We start from the raw sequence: 20,709 nt of genomic DNA, 5'->3' as shown, positions 1-20,709 counted from the left end.
GATATGAAAAATAAAAAATGTATTCACCATCTTTTCATCCATTTTCTTTACGCTTGTTGAGTTCATCGTCTTCAATCATGTGTGTTGCTGTTTACACGCAACTTCTGAAGGGATTACAATCACTACTTTTAAATGTAGACTAGCGATGTGTGCCAGACAACAACAAAAAGATTTCTTAGAGCCTCAACTTGTTTTGCATGCATCCGATGTTCGCCCCTTTGTTTAAATCTCATCGTTTGCTGGGAGTTTAGCCATCAAATCAAATTGAGTGTGCTGTTTTGTGTGTGTTCTCGCCTCATAAAATGGAGTCTCCGGGTGAACTAGCAGGTACGCTTATATCAGTATTCCCACAGCCTGCATAATTGTTGTAATTTGCTTTCCCTTTGGGTAATCTGTAAACATGGCTGTTTTGATGTTTTTGGCATCCTCCATTGGCTGAGCTCTCTACCCCACCGGTGGAGCCCCCCATCCCGGCCCAGAGTGACACAAATAGATCCTTCCCCGCAAGATGCACGTAGCTGCACATGGGCACAATCAATACAGCCCGGTCGCCACTGGAACTGCGGTGGCATTAAAAGCGCCCCACGAGCTGCTTCTCGCCACGTTGGTGTTTTAGGGAAATAAAACGATTGATTCTCTCGGGCGTCTGGTGGACCGTTAATCCGAGCCCGCAAATTAGAATACGTTTATTTGATCACGTGAGCCTGCAATGTTCCCAAAAAGCCCGTCCCAGTGAGAGATAAATAGGACGGCGCGGCCCGCTGCGTCCGGTGATGAGGAGCACGCTACTTGACGCCCGTGTCCGAGCCGAGGAGGCGTCTGGATGCCCGGGGCTTCCATTAGAGGCCCAGGATGGCGGCACGGGTCGATGTGCTAAGGTTTGGTCGGGGGTAGTCCATCTCACGTCAGTGTGGTTCCTTTCCCCCTGATGCGAACAGCGCAGTAAACCTGAGCCACAGCAGACTGGAAGACAAAGAGGGGGAAGGACTGCTGCTCGCAGTGCCTCAGTGCAATTTAAAAACAACAAAATACATCTTAGATCCTGGCATGCCTGCAACGACAGTATCTATCACCTTATTATGCTTTACATGGAATCATGTGTTATAGTAGGCTGCACTTTCCATTGTATTGAACTCACAATTGTCCATAGGTGTGAATGTCGGTGTTTGAATAACTTGTCAAAAGGTGTGAATGTGTGTGTCAATATTCGTCTTTATGTGCCCTGCAGTCCACGGTGTAGCTGTCCGCTCGCCCAACGTCAGCTGGGATTGGCTGCAGTTCACACACAACCCGAAATGAGGAGACCGGTAAGTGCGATAGAAAATGGATGGATAGATGAGAATTTGTGCTTTCTGTTTGTCATGAACAGCAATAATGTTGACCCGGGCCATGTTTCATTATCGAAAAGTGTCAAACTAAAGCAATTCCAACAAGCATTGTTTGTATCTGATTGTTAACTTCATTTACAAATAAGTGAATTCAGCCATTACATGGTGCACGGTGTTTAAGTTTCATACAAAAAAACATTTTTTTTAACTAGTTTGTTAACTTTAAAATGGGTCAATTTGACTTGCAACAGGACAGGAGGATTAAATGCTTTTGGGTGGACAGCACTGTGGGCCTGGTGGCCCCCAAACTGGACCCGCTCAATACCTTGGCTGGTCCTAAAAATTCTATCTACAACCCCAATTCCAATGAAGTTGGGACGTTGTGTTAAACATAAATAAAAACAGAATACAATGATTTCCAAATCATGTTCAACCTGTACTTAATTGAATACACTACAAAGACAAGATATGTAATGTTCAAACTGATGAACTTTATTGTTTTTAGCAAATAATCATTAACTTAAAATTTTATGGCTGCAACACGTTCCAAAAAAGCTGGGACAGGTGGCAAAAAAGACTGAGAAAGTTGAGGAATTCTCAACAAACACGTGTTTGGAACATCCCACAGGTGAACAGGCTCATTGGGAACAGGTGGGCGCCATGATTGGGTAGAAAAGGAGCTTCCCTGAATTGCTCAGTCATTCACAAGCAAAGATGGGGCGAGGTTCACCTCTGTGAACAAGTGCGGGAGAAAATAGTCGAACAGTTTCAACAATGTTCCGCAACGTACAATTGCAAGGAATTTAGGGATTTCATCATCTGCGGTCCATAATATCATCAAAAGGTTCAGATAATCTGGAGAAATCACTGCCTGTAAGCGGCAAGGCCGAAAACCAACATTGAATGCCCGTGACCTTCGATCCCTCAGGCGGCACTGCATAAAAAAACGACATCGATATGTAAAGGATATCGCCACATGGGCTCAGGAACACTTCAGAAAACCAATGTCAGTAAATACAGTTCGGCGCTACATGCGTAAGTGCAACTTGAAACTCTACTATGCAAAGCAAAAGCCATTCATCAACAACACCCAGAAACGCCGCTGGCTTCTCTGGGCCCGAGCTCATCTAAGATGGACTGATGCAAAGTGGAAAAGTGTTCTGTGGTCCGACGAATCCACATTTCAAATTGTTTTTGGAAATTGTGGACGTCGTGTCCTTGGGGCCAAAGTGGAAAAGAACCATCCGGACTGTTATGGACGCAAAGTTCAAAAGCCAGCATCTGTGATGGTATGGGGCTGTGTTAGTGCCAATGGCATGGGTGACTTACACATCTGCGAAGGCCCCATTAATGCTGAAAGGTACATACAGGTTTTGGGGAAACATATGCTGCCATCCAAGCAATGTCTTTTTTGTGGACGCCCCTGCTTATTTCAGCTAGACAATGCCAAACCACATTCTGCATGTGTTACAACAGTTGCATGTTGTTAAAAGAAAAGGTGATGTAACACAGTGTAAACACGACCCTGTCCCAGCTTTTTTGGAACAATAGGCAGCCTTGGGAGAGTCTAACTAAACTAAACTCTGATAGCGGTCGTTGGCTTCAGGGACCGAAAAGCCCGTATCGGCATTCTGGTACTCCATACTCCCCAAGGGACACGGTTGAACGCCTTCTCCACAAAGTCCACAAAGCAAAATGTAGACTGGTTGGGCGGCTCTTGCACCCTCCAGGACCCTGCCGAGGGTGTTGAGCCGGTCCACTCTTTCATGGCAACGTCTTAATTGACCTTATGTGTTTTTCCTGGACAAATCCATGGAAATTTCCACCAGTACACCACACATGTACACACATATGTACTCACGCACACTGTGTGGCTCCACCCTGTCAGTGGGAAGCTTGGAGGTTCTCTGCCCCAGTTCTCCGCGTCCTTGAGAGTTGCGCCTCCAGGCCTCCACTGGTGGGGTCCTGCCGTGCACAATGTGCGCTTCTCACTCGGGCTCCTGCTGTAGCTGCCAAGCTCTGAGGGGGTTATCCATCCATACGAGGGCGGGTGTGAGTGGGCGTGTGTGTGTGTTGGGGGAGGGGGGGCTCAAGACGTCTCACTTACTTCCCAAAAGACGGCAGAGCAGATGTAAAACACTTTGCTTTCTTGGGAAGAGTAGAGAATTCGATAGCTATAGATCATAGAGAATTAGGATGATGTCACCCCTCACCCCTCAAATGTTCTCTTGCAAAATAAGAACCATTAGTTATGCAGATGACCAAAATTAAGTATCACAGATTTTAATCAGGATATATTACAAATAGATAGAGTTCAGTAGATACAGGTCAGAAACCCCCTTTGCCTGTTGTTTCTTTGGTACCCCAAAAATGTTCATGGGTGAATGCTGCATGTTTAAAATGATACCAATGATTTCAAACATCCCGCGGCTCAGCGAATGGATGGATTTCAAACGTATTGAACTAAAACCAAATGGGGGTATTTTATTTGTTGTATCTTTGCAAATATTCTTCTTTATATATATATTTTTTTAAACTTTGGAACGGGTCAATTTGACCTGCAATAGAACAGAGAGAGTTAAATATCAATGACATACACTAATGAATGTTATCAGAGATATGCTAATGTGAATAGCATACAATATATTCTATTGGGTGTTCCAAAGTAAACAAAGTTGATGAGGATGAAGTTATTATTATTGTTATTAATTCCAGCAATACATTGAAATCACCGGTGAGTGCCACTGTATCACTGTGCAAAGCTGTTCTCTCTCCATTACACGTCAGTCTCTTCAAAGAAGAGTGGTTTTACTTTAGTCTTGTTAGTACAAAGAGCAAAGGTAGAGTAGATCCGTGCTTTTCTATTTTGTCCTTGGATTGTACCCGCAGGGAGTTTGCGCCCCTTGTTTCCCCGTTTGGCCTCCCGCGCTGGGAATTGGTGGGCTGAGAGGCAATATTCCCCCGACCAGCCCGTGGCGAGAGGTATCCTGATTAGCATGCCGACCGCTCTTTGGCAGCGCTCCTGCAGACCACCGGCGCGATCACTTACGTGCTGTTTGTATTTGTAGTCGATAGTGTGTGCTGTTATAATTGGAATGAGCTCAGGAACCCGCTTCGCTTTTGATCCGCCGCCAGCCGCTCGTCGTGCCATAGCGGGCCGCAGCTCTCACCTCAGAGATCCCGGAGGATTATTGGGAAACTGCGACGTTTATGTTCAGGAAAAGGAGGGGGGGGAAAAAAAAAAAAAAAAAAAGCTCTCAAAAGCATCTCAGTCAAGGTCGAACTATGCTGAGGGAGCTGCAGGTAAAAGAAGAAAAAAAAAGAAAGACGGGTAGAGTCACAGGAGGTAAAGAACTTGTGTGATGCAATCTTTTGCCGATCTGCATTGGGATATGACAAGCTGGGCAAAAGTTTGAGTCGTCCACCCCTTCTGATCAATGTCAGCAAAGGCCCGATTATCGGCTGTCTCCATGCAGGAGATTACGCCAAGCGATTATCGTGTTGTGTGAGATGTGCTAAGAGTGATCACGCCACTCCTTTTATTTATAGAGCACTTTAAAAATAACCACCGCTGAAAAATAGATACAAATAATAAAACAATCTATAAAATAGATTATAGTGATCTAATATAATAGAAACAAAACAAAATGAGAGAAAATCCCAAAATATTGTGACCTATTCAAGTGATAGTACTAATAATAACAACAAATATTTGATTTGATCTATAAAGCGCATCACGAAAAGTAGTGTTTGAAGTACACTTCATATAATCTGTACGGATATGGGAAAAAAAACTGAATTTTCAAACCATATATAAAAAAGAAAGAATATTGATCTATTTCTACGTTACATGAATAAATTCTATTTATTATATTTGCTATATAAACATATTTTATAGAGACATCAATAAAGAATTGAACATTTTCAAGAAATATTGTTCCATGTAACCTTTATACTTTCAAATCACAATACCAACAATAACAACCAAAATGAGTGTTATCTATATAGTGTTAAAAAAAAAGACCGTAGTAAAGACAAAATGTTTCCTTCGTAGCTCTTTGAATTGGATTTTATCAAGTTGGTGTACCTAATGTTGTGGCCCACGAGTGCACGTGCTGTACAGGATGTGGAAAATAAAGTGTACTCAACAGGAACATGCAATTAAGAAAAGACTCCCAAGGGTGCAATACGGAACATAAAATACACAGCTCGTCATAAACTATGAATGGCTTTTATGCATTGTCGTCATAACAATAACTAGCTACAATTTCCAACATTAAAAGATGGAAATGAACGAAATAAAAGGCAAAATGGTTACGCATGGAGCTAGACAAGCGTAGTTGTGGGCATTGTTGTCGTGAACTTTAATGCCACATCTGTAACCGACTCCCAAATGATGCATGCTTGTCTTTTATTTGTGTCCTCGTCATTACATTTACTAGTTGATGTCAGCACTCTTGCAAAGTGGACTGGCTCGAGAGACTTTGAGCAGGCCAGGCTAAGGTAAAATAAAATGCATTTAAAAAAAAATACACATTCCTCTATAATTCTAATTAATAATTATATTTTCCCCCACTTACATTTGTGTCATGTCGCCAGACCATCTATTAGTTTCTGCAAAAGTAGTATAGAAAACAACTGTGTTAGTAATATTAAAATGAATTAATTAAGAAGGAGAAGCGGAACGGAAGATGAATCCCTCCAGCCCCCACCAACTTCCCACACTCCCAAAGTTAATATCAAAATCAAATAAAATTAAGAAATTCCAACTTTTTGTTGGTCTTGTAGAGCATCTACGAGTGTCTGGAAAGGAACGAAACAGTTAAGCCCCTCACGGCATACTCGCGGTTCGGCACCTGCGGATTCACCTATCTGCGAATGAAAAACATTTTGTTTCTTTTTTCTTTTTCTTTTTTGGGGGGAAACCAACCCCTAAAACGCTTATTGGCAGCTTATATCCCCCATTAATCAAGACATTTTTTGGGTTAAAAAAAAAACAGTCCCCCCCCCGCCCCTCCCTCCCGGTGCAATTACAATGGTCGTCAATTATCTGCGGATTTTAGCTATTCGTGGAATAGCGGGGATCCACTGTACTTTATAAAGCATATGTATCAATAACATTCAAGTAACTACAAGTGTACATTAAATGAGTCTTTTCCGACTCTCATTTCCTTTTGTAACATTTTTGAATATTTAGAAAAGGCAAATAAATAAAGTCAAAAAAACATAACATTTAAATATCCTTATATGGTGTTTCATTTACTTTTTGTAAAAAATTCCAATTAAAAAAAGTACTTGTGGCTCAGTGCAAAGGTTTCTGATTGCTGTGGGAATCTTAATGCATTTTTTTGTTTTCATCTTAGCATCCCCCCCGCCTTGTCCGCCCGTGAGGTCATTATGCGCTATATCATCGTCATTAGCGTTAGCCCCATCATTAGCATGATCATCCTTCCTTTTTGACCATACACAAGGCTGTCTTGTTGCATCCGAATCACCAGGGGCCGAAAGATTCAGGAGAGAATACCTCTGATGAGCTTGTTCCAGCAGGGCATTACCACCGGTTAAGTACAAACACCTGCTAGAATATTGGCAATTAGCACATAATTAGCTACTAATGTATTTGTAATCCATCGCGGGCTGTAGATTTTTTTTTATTTTTTATTTTTTTGCGTAGACACCCCCTTTTTTTTTTTTTTTTTAATGTTCTCTGCTGTTATTGTTTTCCTCAGGTATTTGTATCCCAAGAACATTGACTAAGTGCCCTAGTTCATCATATGCAAATGGCTTATTAATTACACATGCATTACGCCCGTTTCCCAAAGACATCAAAGGGCCTGCGAGTCTTCTTCAGCTGGTCCTCGTCTGTAGCCGGCTCGTGTTACAACAAATGCCTGCGTGTGCACTTTGCAGCGAGGCTTTTCGGGGGGCACAATAACGACATCTTCAATTAAAAATGTACACAGGAACCTCTCTACTCCCCAGTATTTGACAAACACCTCTGGTGCTCTTTGCTTGTTCAGTCGCCGTAAATAGCAAATCATCACTTGTGCCTGGATTGCTAAGCACTGCTTCAAAGCCGAGAACACACACACCAAACCGTTTAAAGCAAAGGTAATAGATCAATTCCTATGAAATATATCATAGAAAATGTCCTTTTTTATTGCTTGTATACAGATAGTTGTGTGTTTGGAGTGCCAACCCACCCATCAAAGTGGCAAATTAACTTTTCTTAACATATCCCCCTGTTCCTGAAAATGTACTATTTGTGAGCAAGCCCTTCTGAATTTTGTCGAATTGCGCTGTCACAATTCAGCAAATGTACATCATTATAATGAATTTCTTGAATTATAATTGAAAGAAACAGTCCCTTTGCTAATGTAGTTTAATTTGCTTCCGCCGGCACTACTGATTCTGAAGGCCCTGGGCAGATTAATTTGACTTGGCAGCACGTAGAGGCTGAAATCTGAGTGGACAATCGATCTAGCATCCGCATACATGTACTGGAAACAGTACAGCCAAGAGAAATGCTACGAAAGTGAATAAACTGTTGGGCATAAATGAATACAACTTCATGGAACAAGTAGTAGAATTGAGGTTGTAAATGGAGGTCAGTGCTTCTGACGTCATCATTTTTAATCGTTTGCGTATTTTGTCAGAAGAATAATATTGGCTAAACTCCAAATTGTTCCGGTTTGGGGGGCGTTCGACTTTGGAGGTCCCACAACTGCTTGACGCGGCTGGGAATTTGAACACATTTAATCGGTATTCAGCACAGTAGGTTCAAAACAGTAGACCGGCTGCAAACAAACAATTATTCCCGACAACGTCTTTAAAATGCCAAACATTCAGACTAAATGGCAGCCGATCTGTCCAATGAATCTGCTCTGTGGACGTGATAATGGTGTTTTGGTCTCCATTGTTGAGCCCGAGCGTCACATTGTTTGCTCGGCTCACTCGTCCCCCAGCGGCTTTCCCGTGTTAACGAGCCGTGCGGCGGAGTGTGATTTATACACGCCCTAACGTCTCGCATTGATTAGCAATAGAGCTGTAATTGGACGCTCGCCTTCAAACCAGAAAGGATAAGAAAAGGAGTATAAAAAAAAACAACAACAACAACAAAGAAACGCTCATCTACGCCATGCTACTTGTGCAACGAGGTGGCATAGTGTGTGTGTGTGCATGTGCGTGTGTGTGTGAGAGAGAGCTGCTGGTGGGCCACACTGTCTGGTTGCTGCGAGTGTGTAGTTAGCACAGAATGTCCCTTTGATGGTGAAAAAAATGCAACTGGTAATAGAGCGTTTCGAGCCTCCCCGCCTACCTGATATGTTTCTTTAACCACCGCTTATTGATCTCATGAAAAGAAAAATGGTTTTAGCTACAGTAAATCACTTTTGATGAAATCAAAATCAGGATCATCTTTATTTGCCAAGTATGTCCAAAAAACACACAAGGAATTTGTCTCCGGTAGTTGGAGCCGCTCTAGTACGACAACAGACAGACAGTCAGTCAATTGACAGCGAACACTTTTGAGACATAAAGACGTTGAGAAAAACAGTCACTGAGCAATAAAGGCTTGCTAGTAATCTGGTAATGCCGGTACCATTTTTTACATTTTTTGACAATTGTGCAAAAAGATGTAGAGTCCTCTTGCACTTAGAGCAGTTTGAATGGCCATTGTGCAAAGGGTTCAAAGACTTCAAGCGAGTAGTGCGATAGTCTGGGACAATGTCGATTGTGCAAATGTTGCAGATACTCTTCAGTCAGTGTGCAAGTGGTGCAGATGCTACTCTGGCATGAGTGGCCAGTATTGATCAACAACAGATATGCAAATAGTGCAGCGTGGCGAGACTACCACAGTGAGTGCACGAGTAATTCATAATTGGCCCGACAGAAATGTGACAACAAACTCGAGACAAAAAAATTGCCAGCATGTTGCAAAGGAATTGTAGGTTAGCTGTTTAAGAAGTTGATTGCAAGAGGGAAGAAGCTGTTGGAATGTCTGCTAGTTCTAGTTTGCATTGATCGGTAGCGCCTACCTGAGGGAAGGAGCTGGAAGAGCTGATGACCAGTGTGGAGGGTCCGAGAGGATTTTGCACGCTCTTGTCTTAGTTCTGGCAGCGTGCAAGTCCTCAAGGATGGGTAGGGGGGTACCGACAATCCTTTCAGCAGTTTTGATTGTCCGTTGCAGTCGGAGTTTGCCCTTTTTTGTAGCAGCACCAAACCAGACTGTGATGGAAGAACACAGGACTGATTCGATGACCGCTGTGTAGAACTGCCTCAGCAGCTCCTGTGGCAGGCCGTGCGTCTTCAGAAGCCGCAGGAAGTACATCCTCTGCTGGGCCTTTTTGAGGACGGGGTTGATGTTGACCGCCCACTTCAGGTCCTGAGAGACTGTAATTCCCAGGAACTCGAAGGTCTCGACGGTTGACACAAGGCAGCTGGACAGTGTGAGGGGCAGCTGTGGCGAAGGATACCTCCTGAAGTCCACGATCATCTCTACAGTCTTGAGCGTGTTCAGCTCCAGGTCGCGTCGGCCGCACCGCAGCTCCAGCCGCTCCGCTTCCTGTCGATATGCAGACTCGTCACCGTCTTTGATGAGGCCGATGACAGCGGTGACATCTGCAAACTTCAGGAGTTTGACAGCCGGGTTCGTCGAGGTGCAGTCGACAGGGCGGCCAATGACAGGTTAGACATTTTTGTTAGCATTTAACGAGAACTTGGTGGACCAGTTGACTGTACTGTTTTAAAAAATATATTTTGTATTTCTGACAGGTTTTTCTATCACTTGATATTTCACTGACCGAGTGGAAATGTTGAGCTTGACGACATCCAACTACACACATAATATGACGACGGGATTGACCAAATATACATTTCAATATTTATTTTGCAACGATCCACTGTTTCAGCCCCAATTAAAGAAAGAAAAAACAAGGGCAGTTACCGCATATTGACAGCGTGGACAACAATTTCAGGGACACATGCAAAATGTTCAATACGATTAGGAAAATACAATCTACATGATCAGAGTGACTCGCGTGCATCTTATCTGGCCTGCCATGCATTTGAAAAGCCGAGAGCTCAAATACATCCGTCGATTCATTTTCAATAATCGCGCGTTAGCTCGAGCCGATCCCGGCTGACTTTGGCCAGGAGGCGGGATACATCCACAACTGGGCGCTTGACAGTCACAAGGCACAATTATTTACTCTCACATTCGGACATTTTAGTCTTAAATTAACCTAAAATTCACGTTTTTGATACTTTCAGGGATCATTTCAATAGCTCTTGTTTTTGATAAAAGCCAAGCATGAGGAGAACATGTACACATGTAAAAAAAAAAAAAAAAAAAAAAGTGCTACCACTAGGTCCACCGTGCTGCTCCCCTCGAAACATTTAAACTCTCATATTACATAACATTTTTTTTTCCAAACACCGAATATGTTCCTTGGATGCCCTGAAAAGGTGTCTGAAATGAAAAAGGTTCCCCACTCTCTCCCCTCCACATCAAGCCACCAGGTGGGGCTACCTCTCCCCAAATCAAGCCCACAGTCATGTTTTTTTGTTTTTTTTTCCTCGAGGCCTTCTGTGTGGTACCTCCCAAACTGTCATTTTTCATGGGGAGCCCACACAGTCCGCACTTGTCCTCATTACTAAAAAGCCGGTCTGCCCCCCTAGCCTGGCCTCCTCCCCTCAAGGTAACTTCATCAAAACGGCACACAAATCTATCTCGGCCGCTCTATTTATATTTCGGACTCACCGCCATGAAGATTTATTTTACACTCCTGTCAATCTGTCTCTCTAATGGCCAAAGACAGTCTTTTTGGATAAGGTGTGTGTGTAGACACAAAAACACACACCCTTGGAGACACAAAGCAAAGAGAGTCGTCGTTAAGATGGCCAACTCAGATGTCATGTAATTAAGATGATACTGGGGGGGGGGGGACCCACATTTTACGGGTTATTAATGCGGGCTAATGATGCTGAGATCAACTGGAAGATGTCTGCTAGTTATGTGGGGTTAATCTCCTTATTTTCACCAAAGCCGTCCAGATAAACATCTTGACACACGCGCACCCACGCACGCACACGCACCCACACGCACGCGCTTGAAACCCCCCAGAGAGAATGTGCGGCAGCGTCCCAACTTCATCAGGAAAAGTTAAGAGGCACCAAAAATAAAACTGCTGCGCGTGCAGCCTTTTTTTCGACATGTAGGCATTGCGTGTTAGACAGCACACAGCACATTAGCGGTTGGGTGCAACAAACTGGACCACTTGTAGCAATAAAGCTGTGAACATCACATTAGTAAGTTAAAGGCATTTTTAATTAAATGCATAAATGACGTCATTATTTGCAAGCTCAGCATCTTAACCTAAAATGATGTCATTCAAGAATTGTATTCTTAAGTTAAAAAAATACTGCACAGTATATATATATATATATATATATATATATATATATATATATATATATATATATATATATATATATATATATATTAAATTTTCTTTGTATATTATTTATTTATTTATTTGTACAATCACATTTTGGGAATAATACTTAAACACTACTAGCAGTATATTACAATACAATTACAATATTACAGATTTTTTTTTTTTACTCTTAAGGAGAAATGCAGCAGGCACATTTTATTTGATTGCTAACGTGCTTCAGTGCTGCTGATTTGGTTAGCATCTGGATTCAAATGGTCTCAGGAGTTAACTTTAATATCTGTGTGTGAACAACAGCGTCTATGAACTGTAGCTTGTACAGTTACTAACTTACTAACCTTTTTTTTTTTTTAAATTGGGAAAAGTGAGGCATTGAGGTTTTGCTACTATTGGATTCAGAGGGGACATATTATGGAAAATTGACTTTTTAATTGTTTGCATACAAATAGTCGGGTCTCTGGAGTGCCCGCTTGCCCGTCAAGTGTGAAATGAAACAACCGAGTAAATCTTTTGACAACCAAGTAGAATTCTGCCTATTTCTGAAAATGTGTCTTTGAATGGGCCTTTCCGATTTTTGCCAAATTGAGATGTCACAATTCAGCTAATTTAAATAATGAGCACTCCCACACGTGCCTAAAGTAGCAAGCGCTGAATTGAATATCGCCTGCTGTCGATGGAGTCTCAGAGTCTCTAGAAGCTTCCAAAAAGACCGTGGAAAGTTGAGTTGCTGCTCGTCGCTTGAGTAATAACTCACTAAATATAACAAAGTTGGCAACACTGAATAGCCACTCGCTTCGTGGCTATTCAGCTCCTATTGAACATGTACATTGGCATCGAAGGGCCGTACCGCTTATGTTCACGCGGGTCACGGGCATGCCGGAGCCTGTCCCAGCTATCTTCGGGCGAGAGGCGGGGTACGCGCTGAACCGGTCGCCAGCCAATCGCAGGGCACATAGAAACAAACAACCATTCACACGTACGGGCAATTTAGAGTCTTCAATCAATCAACCACGCATGTTTTTGGGATGTGGGAGGAAACGGGAGTGCCCGGAGAAAAGCCACGCAGGCACGGCGAGAACATGCAAACTCCACGCAGGCGGGGCCGGGGGATTGAACCCCGGTCCTCAGAACTGCGAGGCAGACGCTCTAACCAGTCGTGCACCGTGCCGCCTGTTTTCATTTTGTTTTGTGATTTTAAAAAAAACATTTAAATTTTATTTTATGACCTTCTGTCTTGTGTTGGGAAAAAAAACAAAAAACTAACACCAAATAAAGTTCTAACGTACACCCCTTTTATCTGGAACCTTGACATAGTATGTGTGTGTAGAAAAGGGTTAAACATGGAAGTGCGGCGCTACAAAGTCAAAAGCTTTGAGATGGGAAGATTTCAACTCAAACATGACGGCCCCCTTAAGTGTACGTCCGGCGACATCAACAACGAGTAAATGTCACGGCTTGTGATGACTTTATCATGAAGGCTCTGACGATTACGTTGTTATTAGTTACCCCGGGTGCCTGTGCCTCATTAATGTAACACAAACAACAGAGTGGGGGGCGGGGGGGGGGGGGGGGGGGGGGGCAGCCCCGCAGATAATGTGGTGCTGTTTAATGAGGGTGTGCATTTGCATACCGGCCTCCACCCCCACGTGTGGCCCCTTCTCTCATTTATAAAAATAAATGGCGGACTAATAAAGTCCACTCTTGGCCCCCGCAGCAGCGCAGGAAACACAATTCGCTCTCTCAGGAGCACCGAGAGCCTATTAGACAGCGTTCTCATATGGCGGCTCAACATTTGTCATATTAACGCGCGAGTAAATGACGCCTGTTGTCGTGCACGCCACAATCAGAATCGTCTCGTGTGGAAGTTAGCGTCGGTGTTGAAAGTCAGCCTGTGAAACAACGCAGACACTTAGAGAAGTCACATTTAATTACCTCTCCTATCAAACCAAATACAAGTAAAATGGGAGTGTGTTTGATTTTTGAACTAGTTTGTTATCTTGATTGCGTGTAATTGTACAGGATACCTCCCGAGGCGAGAATTCTTTTTTTTTTTTTGCATTATTGAAAAGCTTTGATTTTGGCGAAGAAAAGATTGCGCTTTGATTGTGGGACAATTAATAGGAAGGCTTACAGTTAAGAGTTAGCTAATGAAGCCTGTTTAATATGCTGCCCCGATACCATGCGGTGCTCACTATTATCATCACAGCCCAAACTAGTAGCGAGGTCAAGACATCCACCCTTGGAGGAGTCCTTTGTCTACTCAATAAAGAGTGTGTTTCCTCATGCCTAACGGTGTACATGCACCACTGATACCAATCCACCCGGGACCACCAGCGGACCCTCACTTACTCACTTCCTTGGCGCGCTCCATCTTCCCTTCATGCTCAAATTGACACTTGGTGCGCAGGCGGGCGGACAGCAAGTGGTGGGGCGGGGGGCCCTCAGGAGCCTCCAGAGATGTGGCCCAGCTGTCAGCCGTCTAATCCAGTCCAACGTCCACACGAGTCGGGCCTCGACGCGGAGACGCGCGCCCTCGTCTTCACGCCTTTTGAGGCACGGCAAACAAAAGGAGCCTTCGTCAAATGGCCGCTCTGCTAGTCAAATCCATTTTGCTGGCGCTCCGTAAATCAAGTACAGCCGTCTTAAAAGACTTCGACGTCGTATTACTGTGAGAATGCTGAGAGTTGTCGTATTTACCTCAGTGTTGTCGAGAAACTTCATGAACTTCCCGATCTATCCTATCTATCCTTTACTTTTCCCATTCACAGAGCCGCCATTACTGGACATATATGCAATAAAATCATGTCATTCTTACTGATTTTTATTTGATTGAAAAATGTAATTCGAAGGTCGATTAATTTTTGTCTATATTGAATGAACGTATAGAACAGGGGTGTCCAAAATATGGCGCGGAGGCCATTTGAGGGACGCCATCCGTTTTTTGTTTTTTTTTTCCCTGGCCTGCGGCATAGATTAAAATAAACATTTGACGCAGCCAGAGTCATTTGCCTGCATTGTACTGCAGTGCTTAACACTGAGTGGCAAGGCAGGAGAAGAGACGAACAAGTTTGTTCTTATCGCTCGCTTTCTTGTTTTCAACCAATCACACATCATTCGGTAAGATGTGAGGCCAAGGTTAACTCCGTACAGAATGCTCGTGTTTTGGTTGTAAATGTGCAGATGTGATTTTGCTGCAGAGGTGGATCGATTCTTGTGGGATACATGGCCACTTGCCCTCCAAAAATCCTGAAAATCATTGATTTTTTTTTTTTTTTTTTTTTTTGCTTTACTACCTAGCTATTTTTATTTTTCAAGAAACAGTATACGTAAAAATAAATGCAGGATATTATTGCTTTGTATATCTTTACATACAACTGATGGTCTTGGTTTAGTTTGCAAAATGAATTAAAGATGTCAAATTGGCCCTTGCCTCCTTCGAGTTTTCAGTATGCCACCCTTGGAAGAAAAAGTTTGGACACCCCTGGTAGAGCAACTATATTCATTCATCATTTAGCCTGTAGGTGGAGCAAACTGATTGTGAAGTACTACCACACAAATGACCTTGTATTCCTGCAAGGATACAGCAAAGAGAGAAACGCTGTATGAATATGAGCATTGCATAGAAGCATGAGGCATCGGCACATCGTAATTGAGCAGACCTGGCGGGCGGGCAGGCTGGTGTTAAAAACTCGGCAGTCAACTTGTTTTTCTTCCTGATTCTAACGACCGTGACAAAAAAAAGAAAAGAAATGTTGCATTGTCAATGTTCAATTTGTAGCTGTCCATCACCTTTGTGTCTCAAAATGTGAACAAAGCACATTGTGTCTCTTTGCCAGACTGTTAGCATTGTTGCCATGGAAACAAGACTGAAAACATTGACAGCTTCTTTTATGCAATTGAGATGCAGTAATAATATGCAGAGGGTCCTGTGTTCTCTTCGAACGTATGACCTGGATTAAAACCCTGTACTATTAACATTTTGGAATATCTATGTATTTACATGCATTTGGTAACACAAGGGGGGGGGGGGAAACAACTTTTTTTAAAAAAAATGATGGCTGTATTTTTGTGTGGTTGCTGCATACTCGGGGCACAGACGTGGGCACGTGTGTTTTTCTTTTTTCCTTGCCTTCTGTGCATTTCCCCACGGCATTCCCAATATCAGTATTCCCGTAGATATGTTTGATGTGTTTGAAGCCGGGTTGCGATACCTTGGAACATGACAGCAAACATGGCAGAAGCTCTTGCTCCTCAGAGGAGCAGCCATTCGCGTTCACCCCCCTCACAAGCGTGTGACGGCCGTACAAACCAAACCCGTCGGGCCACGTCGTCCCCCGGGGAGCCGCTGCGCTCTCGTCCTCTCTCTCGCTCTCCGCCGAGCTGTGCTGACTCCCTGGAAAGACAAAAGAGGGAACGCTAACACCGGATGCAAAACACAAGCTCGTGACAAGTTATGGCACCCGCTTAACTGCTTATCTGACCCGGCAACAGTGCATGTGCCGCAGATATCCTATTCCAGTGTTTTCCTTGCGTTTCATCCCCTCGAAAATCACTCGTGTCTGTTTCCCGCATGCATCCCCGGGGAAATTAAGAGGCGCACTATGTATCTCTGGAGGAATCCCACCACGAGCGAGAATAGAGGAGGCAGCATGAAAGAACAGGGTTGGCGTGAGCGAGTTATTGGTCGAGCAAAGGGATTGCCGACACATCAAACTAACGGCGCGGCTCTTGGACAAGACGCAAACTAGCGGCGTTTACACCTGCCGTCCTGACGCCGAGCATTTCCGTACAAAGGGCGCACGCGTCGAGTGTCGGGAAGCTTCACGTCAGAGAGGATTTGGCGGCGTGGCACGCGTGACAGGAGAGCTTTGAACGCCTCTCACAGGTTACGAAGTTGAAGTCATTTGTACTATCGACCTTTTCACTTCTGGGCGGCACTGGCACCACGAGTAAACAAACCCTTTTAACCACGGCAGAGGAAAAATGAGCGTGAAGTGGCTTGAATGATGATTTTTGCCTTCTTCTCTACCACTAGTTTGAATGTGTGAAGTGTCAGTCGAAAAGAAGAACGTTGCGTGAGGTCAAGTGCATCTAAGGACGACAGAATGGCGGCTGTAATTTACATTTCAACAGTTAAGTTGACTCGAAAATCAAATTCGGACATAGTTGACATGATGGTTGAGGGATCGACCCGTTAGGTGACTTTTCTGTTGTTCGGATGACTGGCACAGACGTGCTCTTTTGATGGTAAAAGGTGCCGTCATCTACGAGCAGGCTAGCTATTGCGTTTTGCGACACAACCCAACCAAACATTTGATCCATATCCATGTGAAAAAATGTCTTCCACGAACTCGATGACGGAGGTTAAGTTCCCAGTCTTGCAATCGTCTCTCTACAACTATTTTCAATATCCACTCAATTTAACTGGGTTCCGTTGGATTCATTTTTTCCCCCAAGGAATTACAGGATTTAATTTGGCAACACATGTCATGTGCCATCCTGCTGTTGTCTCAAACATGACATATTTTTTCCAAATATGACCTCGAAGCCCCAACTTGTAGCGTAAACTATTAGGATTTTCCATGGTTGTAATCCACTTTTTCCGAGGACAAATCCGAGGGTCCCGTTGATGCCGTCGTTCAAAATGAAATGTAATCAATTGAAATGAGTTTTCTTACTTTGAGAAAATCGACTAAAATAGTTACATTATTAATACAGTAACTAACTACATTTCCAAAGTCATCTTCCCGACACTGGTAACGAGGTATTTGTACTCGGTTATGTTTTGTAACTGGAAAGCCGACCACGCTGGAGCGAGCCGAGCGTCCTTTGTGTTTTGTTGTCGTTTCAAACGTGACGGAGAATGCCAGGGAGCGCGCTCGCTATAGGGCATGTAGAAGAAGTAGCGGGTTGGTTCAATCAGGTCAGGATGACGGTGAAGAACAGATGAGGTGGGGCCGACGAGGAGTATTTTGTGGGCGGCGGGGGTGAAACTAGGCCAGTGTCCAGACTCGGAGCACCAAAGGGCCCCCCCGGTCCCTGGGTGCTTCGTGTCAGCCCTCTGACAGGACTTCATCTGGGACTTGAACACAGAGTTTTCCACCAGCAGACGCTCCTCTGAAGAATACCCCTCCTTCCGCCTCTTCCTCCTCCTCATCCTCAGCAGTCAGAGTTTTTGAGGAGGAATGCTCTCGTTACAATAAGGAGGTCACATGGCATGGGACCCGAGGCTTTTGAGCGCCGCCTCCTCTTCCTCGACTCTCTCAAGACTTGCCTGCAAGTCGCGCGTGCACTTTTTTTTTTATTCTCCACCCCCCCCCCTTCAAGTCGAGGTGCGGTAAATACAAATGTTGACTCTGTTGTTGATTTCCACTCTGAAAGCCAAACTTGTTGTCAGACTTCCTCAAGCGCGTTTTTACTTTTGCATTAAAGCCTTGTAAGAGATATAAAAAGCCTACAATTTGGTGGGGGGGGGGGGGGGGGGGGGGGGTACTCCCTGGTGAGTCAAGCCGCTGAGAAATAAACTAAACAACCTTCCAGTGGGAGCCCTTCTTCTCTGAGGATAGATGTTTAATTATCTGTGATTGTTTAGTCCGGGGGGAGGAAACGCTTTCACTCCCTCTCGTTTGTCTTAAAAAGCGCAAGTGTATTTATGGGAATGACTCGAAAATGAGGAGTCGGAGCGCTGCGGCTTTTACGGCCGGCCGTGGCAAACGCGAGTGACGTTTGTTTAAGGGAGGAGTAGTCGAGTGCAATGAACTCAGAGCAAAAGCAACAAATGTAATTCGAGGGAGCATATTATGGGAAATGGTCTTTTGAATGGCAAAGGAAATCGGTTGTCAGTACGCCACATACACACAGCGTAGTGTAGGGAGTCATGCCTCCACAAGTTAAAATGCTTTCAGTGTCTTTACGGGTGCTCGCTTCTTTTTTTTTTTTTCCCACATTTTAAAATCATGCATGGTAGGTTAATTGAAGACGCTAATTGCCCGTAGTTGTGCGTGTTCATTTATCTATTTGTGCCCTGCAATTGGCTGACGACCAGTTCAGGGTGTAACCCCGCCTCTTGCCCAAAGTCGGCTGGAATCGGCTTCCAACACCCGAGAGAATCGATGGATGCGTGGATTCAGTTTTTCCCGCTATTTTCACAGAAATTGTTTTCACTTTTTCATCATGATATCACAACTTTATTGTAAGATTGCAAGTAGTTTCTTAAAAGTATATGAATTTTTATCTGACGATTAGGGCTATGAAAAAACTTTTTTTTTTTTTCAAAAAATACACAATGACCCTTATTGCAATGGTCTGACTATTTTTGCGTCAAAAATACAACTATATTGTGAATACCTCTATTCAAATCTTTAGTAATATAACCACATTTTATTTGTTGCATTAAGACACAGTTTGTATTCATTTAAATATGGCCCCAACAGCTGTTGCTGTCTTAAAGGCCTATATGAAACAATAGATTGTATTTTCCCTCATCGAGTGTAATGATTTAATTTTGCAGCTCTTCGTGAGCCATTCATCACTTCGTCCCAACTGATGTCGAACACCTACCGTGGACGCCGGTGACGCTAACAATTTCCCTGCGTGAATATGTTTCGTTTTTTGTTTTTTTTGGGAGCAAAATGAAGTGCTAATTCATCATTATTTAATGATCTTGTGCATCGCACACGACGACAGCTGTGCGTGATATTGATGGGCTGGCCCCCCTCAACTTCCTCTTTGGTGACCCCTTATTTGCGCCCTTAAAACACCTTTTCAGAATCAGAATCAGAATCATCTTTATTTGCCAAGTATGTCCAAAACACACAAGGAATTTGTCTCCGGTAGTTGGAGCCGCTCTAGTACGACAACAGACAGTCAATTTACAGAACTTTTCTGCTGGTGTGTCCTCTCAAACTCACCTTTCTGTCTGCTTCTCCTGTCCTTGATGACACTCGGATCTGGCACATGTCCCGCTGTCTCATGAAGGCGTGTGTGTGTGTGTGTGTGCGGTGTTGAGGGAGGTGAGACCTTCTCTGGGACACACTCGTCAGCTCCCAAGCAAGAAGGCCCAGGCCGGACAGGTGAACGGAAGCACGTGGAGCGGCCTCTTTAGTTTTAGGTTCATCCTTTACGTCCCAGTCGGACCCCATCAACTTGGCTCGGGTCCTCGGGTACCCGGGTCCTAGTTTTCCTGGAGGGCGAAGGAGGCGGGGCGGCTCCGAGGGTGGGAACCGAGCAGATGCTCCGCCGAGGGAGCCCCCCCGGAATGCGCCTCCTGCCGGCCTCGTGTGTGTTAACCTTTTCTTTTAATTAACGCCGTCGCGGCTCCCGGCTCCCGCCGCCGCGGTCCGGAGAGAGGTTCCGTGAGCTTATGCAAGTGTCAGGAACGTGCGGGGAGAGTCACGAGGGAGCCGCAGAGCCAGTGGGCTGGTGGGAGCGAAAAAGGTGACGAGGGGTGAGGAGGCGGAGGCGGAGGCCGGGATGAATAATGCGCGCTTTAGTGTCGCCCGGGAGTGAGAGTCAGCCCCTAATCCTTCCGGGCTCGTGTTATCCAACGTGCCTTCACGGAAGCGTTCGGCGCAGCTGCCGGTTTGCCAGGGATAATGTGCCGGAGTAAATTGGACCTGCTGAGGAGGAGAAGATGGCTGTTCTCATTTGAACTACAGCTCATTACTCTGAACACCGGGTTGTTTTTTTTTTTTTGGTTGGGCGCTCGAGTAGACGCTAACTATCCATGTTCCACATTTACAAGGGGAACACTGAAATGAAAAAATATATATGTTTGGAGAATACATTCATAAAACTGTGGGGGTGAGTCAGAACTGTGAGCCACAAAGTCATAAGATCATGACGACTTCGACTTTTATATATGCAATTTCATGAATAAAATGAGGTGAAGAAAAAAAAAGTAAGCTGCAATTTTAGTCAGATTTTCA

At 44.2% G+C, this 20,709-nt stretch overlaps 1 protein-coding gene across 4 annotated transcripts; it reads right to left on the bottom strand.

Annotated features, from left to right (window-relative positions):
- Positions 1-4,547: 4,547 nt before the first annotated feature.
- Positions 4,548-20,624, bottom strand: LOC133489465 (uncharacterized). 4 transcript variants are annotated; one of them, XM_061798576.1, is made up of 5 exons: positions 19,693-20,624; positions 15,994-16,175; positions 14,136-14,327; positions 9,365-9,954; positions 4,548-4,625 (listed from the first exon to the last, which is right to left on the bottom strand). In XM_061798576.1, exons 3-5 carry the CDS (start codon positions 14,151-14,153, stop codon positions 4,601-4,603), a joined length of 633 nt encoding a protein of 210 aa, XP_061654560.1. In that variant the 5' UTR covers positions 14,154-14,327; positions 15,994-16,175; positions 19,693-20,624; the 3' UTR covers positions 4,548-4,600. The 4 variants fall into 4 exon arrangements, 3 of the variants coding, with proteins under 3 accessions (XP_061654560.1, XP_061654562.1, XP_061654561.1); XM_061798578.1 differs by having other exon boundaries at positions 9,365-9,891; positions 14,136-16,175; XM_061798577.1 differs by lacking the exon at positions 19,693-20,624 and adding an exon at positions 16,252-16,381 and having other exon boundaries at positions 14,136-16,175.
- Positions 20,625-20,709: the final 85 nt, after the last annotated feature.

The sequence above is a fragment of the Phyllopteryx taeniolatus genome, chromosome 14, assembly GCF_024500385.1.
Source record: "Phyllopteryx taeniolatus isolate TA_2022b chromosome 14, UOR_Ptae_1.2, whole genome shotgun sequence".
Lineage (NCBI taxonomy): Eukaryota > Metazoa > Chordata > Actinopteri > Syngnathiformes > Syngnathidae > Phyllopteryx > Phyllopteryx taeniolatus.
Note: the sequence above shows the minus strand (reverse complement) of the source record. Positions and strands in the feature narration are given on the sequence as shown.